At 29.3% G+C, this 11,439-nt stretch overlaps 1 protein-coding gene across 1 annotated transcript in view; it reads right to left on the minus strand.

Annotated features, from left to right (window-relative positions):
- LOC123009589 (alanine--glyoxylate aminotransferase 2-like) overlaps positions 1 to 3,300 on the minus strand; it is an 11,140-nt gene extending 7,840 nt beyond the window's left edge. Inside the window, exons 1-2 of the mRNA XM_044405997.1 lie at positions 3,192 to 3,300; positions 2,978 to 3,096 (exon numbers count right to left, since the gene is read on the minus strand). Of these exons, the coding sequence (XP_044261932.1) occupies positions 2,978 to 3,096; positions 3,192 to 3,244 (172 nt within the window). The 5' untranslated portion in view covers positions 3,245 to 3,300. The remainder of the gene's footprint in view (positions 1 to 2,977; positions 3,097 to 3,191) is intronic.
- Positions 3,301 to 11,439: the final 8,139 nt, after the last annotated feature.

Below are 11,439 nucleotides of genomic sequence, written 5' to 3' on the forward strand. Positions count from 1 at the left end.
ACAAATTCAAAAAAACTGTCTTATAGAATTGTAATTGAGTCTATATTAGATTTAAATTTTTATAGAACTGAAATTGACTTCACTCGAAACCATTATCTTCTAGTCTTACTTTCAAAATTATGAAACAGAAATTATGTTAAAATCCACAAATTTGACAAAGTATTGTCTTATAGGATTGGAATTGAGTCTATATTAGATTTGAAATTTTATACAACTAAAATTGACTTCTATTCTCTATTTCAACATTATGAAACAAAAGTTATGTTAAAATACTCAAATTTGACAAAAAATTGTCTTATAAGATTGAAATTGAGTGCATTAGATTTAAATTTTTATAGAACTGAAATTGACTTCACTCAAAAACATTATCTCCTAGTCTTACTTTCAAAATTATGAAACAGAATTATGAACAGATTGGAATTGAGTCTATGAATCTTGAAAAAAGTTTGTTCTAGCCTTAATTTCAAAATTATAAAACAAAAATTTTGTTAAAATTCACAAATTTGACAAAAAATTGTCTTATAGGATTAGAATTGAGTCTGTTAAATTTCACGAGTTGTAAATTTTATAGTTCTGAAACTGACTTTACTTAAAAAAAATTATCTTAATTTCAAAATTATGAAACAGAAATTATGCTAAAATCCACAAATTTGACAAAAAATTGTCATATAGGATTGGAATTGAATCTATGTTAAATTTCACAACTTACAGTTTTTATAGTTCTGAAAATGACTTTACTTTAAAAAAGTATCTTCTAGCCTTAATTTCAAAGTTATGAAACAGAAATTATGTTAAAATCCACAAATTCGACTGGAAAAATTGTCTAATAGGATTGGAATTGAGTCTATGTTGAATTTCACGAGTTGCAGTTTTTATAGTTCTGAAACTGACTACTTAAAAAATAACTTCTAGCCTTGATTTCAAAATTATGAAACAGACATTATGTTAAAATCCACAAATTCGACAAAAAAATTGTTTTATAGGATTAGAACTGAGTCTATGATAAATTTCACGAGTTGCAGTTTTTATAGTTCTGAAATTAACTTTACTTAAAAAAAGTATCTTCCAGCCTTGATTTCAAAATTACAAAACAGAAATTATGTTAAAATCCACAAATTTGACCAAAAATTGTCTTATATGATTGCAATTGAGTCTATATTAGATTTAAAATTTTATAGAACTGAAATTGACTTTACTTAAAAAAGTATATTCTATCCTCGATTTCAACATTATGAAACAAAAATTAAGTTAAAATCCACAAATTCGACTAAAAAAAGTATCTTATAGGATTGGAATTGTGTCTATGTTATATTTCAGGAATTTCAGTTTTTCTAGTTTTGAAACTGACTACTTAAAAAAAAGTATCTTCCAGCCCTAATTTCAAAATTACGAAACAGAAATTATGTTATAAACAAATGTCAGAAAAAAATGTCTTATCGGATTGGAATTGAGTCTATGTTAAATTTCACTAGTTGCAGTTTTTATAGATCAGAAACTGACTTTACTAAAAAAACTTAATTTTAGACTTACTTATACACAGAAGTTATGTTAAAATGAACAAACAATTTCAGTTTAAAATATTTAAAAAATAAATGACGTCATATGTCTAAAATTAATTTTATAAAAAATATAATAATAATAATCATATTAAAAAATGTGTTAAAAATCTCTATTAAAGTAACGTACGTTCTTATATACTTGAAGAGTTTACACAAAGAAATTGATTTAAAAAACGCAAAAAGTAACCTTTCGATTCTTAAAAATTTGAAACAGACTTTATATTAAAAGTGGAACCCAAAATTTAATTTCAAATTCAAAACCCAATAAAAAAATCTGAAATCATATTCTAAAATTTGCTAAAAATCCAAGACTTTAGACCTAAAAAATCAAAAAAGTATTTAACGAAAAAAAAGTTCTAATTTTTATAGAGATGAAACGGATTCTACACATTTAAAATCTATAAGTTGTTATGTCCTGGCAAAGTTCTATACTTTTAAAATGTAGAAACAGTATTTTTATAAATCGGAAACTGAGTCTAGAATATAAAATTGATTTCGGAAAAATAACGTAAAAGCGTTTAGTTGAATATTTTTATTTTTTATAGATCTAAAACGAAATGTACACAAGTACAAAGTTTGGCTTCTAAGATTTGCCGACTTCTATAGGGTTGAAATAAATCTTATATCAATAAAATATTTCAAAATTGTCAAAAAAAATGTACAAACCAAAAAAAATTCAAAATATCTGAGAACACTAAAAGAAATAGTATAGTAGGTGTAGGTAGTAGAAATATCCTCTTTTATACATTTGAAACAAAGTACACACCAAAAACAAAAATTAATGAAAAAAATTATACACAAAGTATGTAGTAGAAAACAATATAGCAAAACAAAACCCAAATTAAAGTTCACTGTTTTGTGTCTTTCTACACATAAAATGACATTTACACAAATAAAAAAAACGAAAATCACGAAATTCATGTTTTGTAAATTTGAAAAGTGAAAAAATAACAAAATTCGAAGAAATTCATCAGAAAATTCACAAAAACAAAACAATCAAAAAAATAAATGTCAGTCTTGTCCTTTTGAAATAAAGTTTAGATTTATGCCCACACAAAATCACAATTAAATTTTATAAATATAAAAAAGTAAAAAACTAAATATTTTTAAAACGATATAAAAAGAACTTTGATAAATAGGAAGTATTTCAAGTCACGTGATCGACCTTTAATAATTAAAAATTATCGATAATACCACTCTAGAAACAAATGACCAATCGCTGACTTGACAAAATCGAACAAACAATAAAAAAAAAACAAATCTGAAACTTGCATGATTGAAATAAACTGTACACAAATATTTGTATTTGACATTAATAGAGTCATCATAATCATAAACTTGCCACTGGCACATTTTAATTTGGAAAAAAAATAAAAAACCTATAAAAAACTCATCATAAACAAATAAAAAAAACTCACCATGAGCAACATTATTAATACAGTCCAAATAGGCGTCGCCTTTCTCGTCATACATATATTGGGCCTTCGCCCTCATTATCTTCAACGGATCTTGACGGAAGAACAACTGACACGACTTTCTAGAAAAAAAAAATAATAAAATAAAAAATCAATACAGGGCGACCCTAAAAATCAATACTCCTTCCATGGAAAACAACAAAAAAAAAACCCTTACCCTATGTGCTTGTCCCTGAGGGCCATGGTCTCTTTCTTGGTCATCTGTTCCATGATGGGTGCTGGGTTATGGAGCCGAGCTGGAGCGCTATGCTGGGTGTTGCGTTGCGTTGCGCTATTTATTATGGAATTTGTGCGCACGCATTGCTATTACGAAACGGTGATAACGCTTAACCTTTGTGATAAGAATCACCTCGATTATTACCAGGTGGAATTTTCAACGTTTTCCACATGGGGTGGGTTTGGGTTCTGGGCCAAATTTAGATTGTTTTATCACAAAACAAGCAATTGTCTTATCGAGTGATAAAATATTTGTTCGGTTTATAAATAAACTGTTTTTCATAAGTTCATTTGGTTTTTTTTTTGGGAAAATGTGGTGAATGACTCGGCTGCGCCTCGGATCAGATTGTGAAATCGATGCGAAACACAAAAAACATACTTTGGGATTGCGTCTGTTCCCGAATTATTATGGAAAATACACTCAATTTACTTCTAATTACCCTAATTTGGCAAGAATTCAAAAATCATACTTTTATGTTAAAATTTTCTGTATTTTACGACATTGTTATGGATAATGTCAATATGGCTACAAGTATAGATAATGCATATTTATCGTTTTTAAGCAAAAATTACAAAAAAATGCCAATTGGGAAAACTACAATATAAAAAAAAATGTAAAAAAATTGCAATTTTTTTTCTGAACTTACCAAAAATCATACTTTTTACCATTTTATGTAAAATCGATGTGAAACACAAAAAACGGACTTTGGGATTGCGTCTGCTTCCGAATTATTATAGAAAATACACTCAATTTACTTGAATTAGCCCAATTTGGCAAGAATTCAAAAATCATACTTTTACGTCAAAATTTTCGGTATTTTACGACATTGTTATGGATAATGTCAATATGGCTACAAGTATAGATAATGCATATTTAACGTTTTTAAGCAAAAATTACAAAAAATGCCAATTGGGAAAACTACAATATGAAAAAAAAAATTGTAAAAAATTTGCAAATTTTTTCTAATCTTATCAAAAATCATACTTTTTACCATTTTGTGTGAAATCGATGCGAAACACAAAAAACGGACTTTGGGATTGCGTCTGCTCCCAAATTATTATGAAAAATACACTCAATTTACTTCTAATTACCCCAATTTGGCAAAAATTCAAAAATCATACTTTTATGTCAAAATTTTCTGTATTTTATGGATAATGTCAATATGGCTACAACTATAGATAATGCCTATTTACCGTTTTTAAGCAAAAATTACAAAAAATGCCAATTGGGAAAACTACAATATGAAAAAAAAATTGTAAAAAATTTGCAATTTTTTTCTAATCTTATCAAAAATCATACTTTTTACCATTTTATGTGAAATCGATGTGAAACACAAAAATCGGACTTTGGGATTGCGTCTGCTTCCGAATTATTATGGAAAATACACTCAATTTACTTCAATTACCCCAATTTGGCAAGAATTCAAAAATCATACTTTTATGTCAAAATTTTCTGTATTTTATGGATAATGTCAATATAGGTACAAGTACAGATAATGCATATTTACCGTTTTTAACCAAAAATTACAAAAAATGCCAATTGGGAAAACTACAATATGAAAAAAAGTGTAAAAAATTTGCAAATTTTTTTCTGAACTTACCAAAAATCATACTTTTTACCATTTTATGTAAAATCGATGCGAAACAAAAAAAACGCATATTGGGATTGCGTCTGCTTCCGAATTATTATGGAAAATACACTCAATTTACTTCTAATTACCCTAATTTGGCAAGAATTCAAAAATCATACTTTTATGTCAAAATTTTCTGTATTTTACGACATTGTTATGGATAATGTCAATATGGCTACAAGTGTATATAATGTATTTTCACCGTTTTTAAGCAAAAATTACAAAAAAATGCCAAATGGGAAAACTACAATATGAAAAAGTGTATTTTTTTTTCTAAGTTTACCAAAAATCATACTTTTTACCTTTTTGTGTGCAAAATGATTATAAAAATATAGACGAAGAAAGTATTCTACAATACGTTCACCTATTTTGTGTTTATTAACTGAAAATGTAGTGAATGACTCGGCTGCGCCTCGGATCGAGATTGTGAAACCGATGCGAAACACAAAAAACATACTTTGGGATTGCGTTTACTACCGAATTATTATGGAAAATACACCCAAATTACTTCTAATTACCCCAATTTGGCAAGAATTCAAAGATCATACTTTTATGTCAAAATTTTCTGTTTTACGACATTGTTATGGATAATGTCAATATGGCTACAAGTATACATAATGCATATTTCCCGTTTTTAAGCAAAAATTACAAAAAATGCCAATTGGGAAAACTACAATATAAAAAAAAAATGTAAAAAAATTGCAATTTTTTACCAAAAATCATACTTTTTACCATTTTGTGTGAAATCGATGCGAAACAAAAAAAACACGCATATTGGGATTGCGTCTGCTTCCGAATTATTATGGAAAATACACTCAATTTACTTCTAATAACGCCAATTTGGCAAGAATTCAAAAATCATACTTTTATGTCAAAATTTTCTGAATTTTACGAAATTGTTATGGATAATGTCAATATAGCTACAAGTACAGATAATGCATATTTACCGTTTTTAACCAAAAATTACAAAAAATGACCAATTGGGAAAACTACAATATGAAAAAAAATATAAAAAATTTGCAAATTTACCAAATATCCTACTTTTTACACTTTTGTGAAAAAAAAATTATAAAAACAGACGAAAAAAGTATTCCTCAATACGTTCAACTGTTTTGTGTTTATTAACTGAAAATATGGTGAATGACTCGGCTTCGCCTCGGATCGGGATTGTGAAACCGAGGCGAAACACAAAAAACATACTTTGGGATTGCGTGTGCTTCCGAATTATTATGGAAAAAACACTCAATTTAGTTCTAATTACCCCAATTTGGCAAAAATTCAAAAATCATAATTTTATGTCAAAATTTTCTGTATTTTATGGATAATGTCAATATGGCTACAACTATAGATAATGCCTATTTACCGTTTTTAAGCAAAAATTACAAAAAATGCCAATTGGGAAAACTACAATATTAAAAAAAAAGTGTAAAAAATTTGCAAATTTTTTCTAAACTTACCAAAAATCATACTTTTTACCATTTTGTGTGAAATCGATGCGAAACACAAAAAATGGACTTTGGGATTGTGTCTGCTCCCGAATTATTATGGAAAAAACACTCAATTTACTTCTAATTACCCCAATTTGACAAGAATTCAAAAATCATACTTTTATGTCAAAATTGTCTGTATTTTATGCATAATGTCAATATGGCTATAAGTATAGATAATGCATATTTACCGTTTTTAAGCAAAAAATTACAAAAAAAATGCCAATTGGGAAAACTACAATATGAAAATAGTGCATTTTTTTTTCTAAATTTATCAAAAATCATACTTTTTAGCCTTTTGTGTGGAAAAAGATTATAAAAATATAGACCTGTTCACCTGTTTTGTGTTTATTAACTGAAAATGTTGTGAATGACTCGGCTGCGCCTCGGACAAGAATTATGGAAGCGGTGCAAAAGACACAAAATGTACTTCAGGATTGCGTCTACTTTCAAATAATTACGGAAAATACACTCAATTTACTTTTAATTACCCCAATTTGGCAAAAAAAGCAAAAATCATACTTTTATGTCAAAATAATCAACAATAATTTTATGCATTTTATGCAATTACGACCTTAAGTCGCTACAAGTATGGATAATGCCCATTGACGTCTTCTATGCAAAAATTAAGTCATAATTGAAAAAACTATAGCTGTAAAAATAAAGTATGGAAAATTTACGACTTGACAAAAATCATACTTTTCCCCCTTTGCATTAAAAAGATTATAAAAATAGTCCCAAATGACAGAAAAAAACATTATTTATGACAATTGTAGTATAAATTAGGGAAAATGTACATTTGTGATGATGATAATTAGAAAAATAGAAAAGCTTTAAAATATTATAGCAGTTGCAACTGAGGTATGGAAAATTTACAAGTGCCCCAAATGCAAAAAATCATGTTTTTCACCCCTTTATTATGCCAGAAAAATAATTATAATAAACTTGGACTACAAAAAAATCAAAAATTTTAATTTTGAGAAAAATAATTTAAAGCCCGACACGTAGGTGAGGGCTGTAATCACCAAAAACCGAGGCAAAGCCGAATATTGGAACACAAAAAATCTGCATTTGCAATTCGAAGCAAAACTAAACTTGCCCTGAATTTAGTTATTTTTTTTACTTTTTTTCAAAGTTTATGTCAAATTTGCGAGGCAAAGCCGAGCCTTGTAACAATAAAAATCGTAGATTTGTGCAATATTTTCTAATATAAAACCCAAACCAAACATTTCACTAATCTATTTTTAATTTTTTTACTTTTTATGTCAAATTTACGAGGCGCAGCCGACTGTTGCAACAATAAAATTCCTATATTTGTGTAATATGTGTTGGGTCTTTAGCTCGAGGCGAAGCCGAGAGTTATATATCGAATTAATTTAAAAAAAAATCCTAAATGGAGTTTATTATGTCAGAAAAATAATTATAATAAACTTGGACTATAAAAAAAATAAAAATTTTAAACCGGTTGTAATATAAATTATGGAAAATGTAAATCATCTGACCACAAATTGTGGAAAACGAGTCCACGGGAAAAAAATTTTTACAGCCCGACCAGCAGCCGAGGGCTGTAATCACCAAAAGCCGAGGCAAAGCCGAGTATTGCAATAATCAAACATCTGCATTTGCAGTTCGAACTAAAACCAAACTTGCTCCAAATTTATGAATTTATTTTACTTTTATTCGACGGTTATGTCAAATTTGCAAGGCGAAGCCGAGCGTTGGGACAATAAAAATCGTAGATTTGTGCAAAATTTGCTAATTTCGCTAATCTATTTATAATTCTTTTACTTTTTATGTCAAATTACGAGGCGCAGCCGAGTGTTGCAACAATAAAATGTGTTGATTTTTAGCTCGAGGCGAATATTTTGAATTAAAGAAAAAATCTTGAATGGAGTTTTACCCAAACACAAATGATCAATCATTTATTACTTTTATCTAATTATGACTCGCATTTGTAATAATTTTAATTCGCAATTTATTTTCCACCATGTCAGACGATAACCTTTCATAAATTTTAAACAAAATGTAATAATAAATTATTGTTATTTTTTATGATACTATGAATTTTTTATAGACTTGGAAATTTTAAAAACAATTACGAAAGCTTAGTTTACACGACGTTAATTGAATTTTTAAGTACAAATTTTTAGCACGTGTGAGAAAAAATATCAATTAGCGAGGCGTAGCCGAGCCAAACATTGACCTTTGTTAAGCTAAGATTTAAGAGATAACTTATCATTTTTATTTTTAATTGTTCATTAATAACAATGAATTATTATTAGCAGATTAGACTAAAAACACTTGATTTGTTATTAAAAAAAAATACTCTAATCTCCATTGTTTCAAGATGGTGGAAATTTTCATAAAACGCAGTTTTGTAAAAAACAAATCAGATAATTTTACACCATTCAAACTTCCATTCCATTAGTCGCCAGCTTATACAAGGTGTTGAAAAATGATTGTAAAATATTTAAGGAGGTAATAGTATGGACCCAAATAAACAAAAAAGTCTCAAAAAAAATGAGGCCGATGTTTATTAAGACTTTTTTGTTTGTTTTGGTCTATACTATTACCTCCGGAAAGAGTTTACAATCTTTTTTTAACACCCTGTATAACTTACTCGGCTTTGCCTTGGGCTGTAGTTGCGAAAACCAAACATTCCTCGCATTTATTTTTTTAATTATGATTAATTTTATGTAAAATTGACGAGGCAAAGCCGAGTTATATGTTTTGGTCCATACTAAATCTTTTTTGAACACCTTGTATAATTTAAATTTTCGGGACACGTGTGGCGTTAATTGACCAAAATTGAATTAGCACACTACAGTGGTACCAATTTATTTTTCCCCTAGTTAAATATTTGAATTGTTATTTTTAGTGACAATGCACTCGAGTTGATCCCAATTGACGTAATCAAAACTCAAACAAAACACGTGCTAGAAATACACATTTTTTTTATAAAGCGGCACTCTAGATTCCTCTCTAGTTCAAAATCGGTCAAGGATTCTGCGCACAAACCGGTTTTTTCGAAAATTATTTTGATAACGCAAAGGCCTCTTCTATTTTTGGCACGTGAATGATAAAAAAAACACGGTATTCGTCTCGTGCGTCGATAAAGTGTGGCCTTGTGATAAACGTTCCGAATTCGAAACTGGTTTTTACCAGTTACAAGACACAAATTCGAAAAATGAAAAGAGCAATGATCGATGGAAAATAGCAACAAACAGCTTTATTTGTGTTCTAGTGAAACAATTTCGTTGGAATTGTACGTTGCACGTGATCGACACGTGACGGACGATGACTCGCGGTCCCCAAGGGGCGCTCGTGGGGCCCACGAAAAAAAAAATTCGAATTTACGAATTTTTTCGCAAATTTACGAAGCGAAACCGAGTGGTGCAACAAAAAAAGGATATATTTGGCTCGGCTTCGCCTTGGGATGTAGTTGCGAAAACCGAACATTTCCCGCATCTAATTTTTACTTATGTTCAATTTTATGTTAAATTGACGAGGCGAAGCCGAGTTTTGTAACAAAATATGTACGAGGCGCAGCCGAGTTTTTTACTATAAAAACCCTATATATGTGATATGAGCGTTCTTGGGGCCCACGAAAAAAAAAATTCGCATTGTTAAATTTTTTCGCAAATTTACGAAGCGAAACCGAGTGGTGCAACAGAAAAAAGAGATATATTTGGCTCGGCTTCGCTTAGGGGTGTAGTTGCGAAAACCGAACATTTTCCGCATCTAATTTTTATTTATGTTCAGTTTTATGTCAAACTGACGAGGCGAAGCCGAGTTTTGTAACAACATACGTACGAGGCGCAGCCGAGTTTTTTAATATAAAAACCCTATATATGTGATATGAGCTTCTTGGGGCCCACGAAAAAAAATTCGCATTGTTAAATTTTTTCGCAAATTTACGAAGCGAAACCGAGTGGTGCAACAGAAAAAAGAGATATATTTGGCTCAGCTTCGCTTTGGGGTGTAGTTGCAAAAACCGAACATTTTCCGCATCTAATTTTTATTTATGTTCAATTTTATGTTAAATTACGAGGCGAAGCCGAGTTTTGTAAAAATATGTACGAGGCGCAGCCGAGTTTTTTATTGTAAAAACCTTATATGCATATGTTAATTTTAGTCCGAGGCGAAGCCGAGGATTACAGTCGTTATTTTTAAAAGTTATGTCAAATGAACAAGGCGAAGCCCAGTTTTGTAACAGTAAAAATTTCACATTGTTCCTTTTTCAAAAAAAATTCTGGCTAATTTCGACTTTTTTGACAAATTTATCGTGTAATAATAAAAAAAATGTTTCTAGCATATTTTACCAATTCGCAAGCCGAGGCGAAGCCGAGTATTGTGACAAAAAAATAATACATTTGTGCAAAATTTATTAATTTGGATCGGCTTCGCCTTGGATTGTCGTTACAAAAACTAAACTTTCCCCAAATCCATTATTTTTGTTTAAGTCAATGTCAAATTTACGAGGCGAAGCCGAGTTTCATAACAATAAAACGCTACAGTTGTTTAGTTGTTAATTTTTAGCTCAAGGCGAAGCCAAAAGTTGTAGTTATTCTTAATTTTTTTCCTTTAGTTAAAGATTATGTCAAATATGGACGAGGCGCAGCCGAGTTTTGTAACAATAAAACCTTTATATTTGTTGATTTTCAAAAAACCAAAGGTTGCAGTTTTCAAATTTTTACTTTTGCCTAAAGTGTATGTAAAATGTACGAGGCAAAGCCGAGTTTTCTAACAATAAAACTCCACATTTGTGCAATATTTGCTTATTTTTAGCTCAAGACAAAGCCGAGGATTGTAGTTTTTCGATTTTTTTAACTTTGCTTAAAGTTTATGTAAAATTTACGAAGCGTAGCCGAGTAGTGTAACAATAAAAAGGCTATATTCGGCAATAAACCGAATTTTCTAACAAAAAATTCTACTTTTTTGTGATGTCAAGCCAAGAATTTTAGTTTAGATGTCTTTTACTTTTACTTGAAGGTTATGTCAAATATGTACGAGGCGCAGCCGAGTCTTATAACAATAAAACTTTTATATTTGTTGATTTTCAGCCCAAAAA

This window comes from Tribolium madens, unplaced genomic scaffold (genome assembly GCF_015345945.1).
Source record: "Tribolium madens isolate multiple individuals breed KSU strain unplaced genomic scaffold, Tmad_KSU_1.1 Scaffold_7;HRSCAF=85;Tcas5.2_LG10, whole genome shotgun sequence".
Classification (NCBI taxonomy): domain Eukaryota; kingdom Metazoa; phylum Arthropoda; class Insecta; order Coleoptera; family Tenebrionidae; genus Tribolium; species Tribolium madens.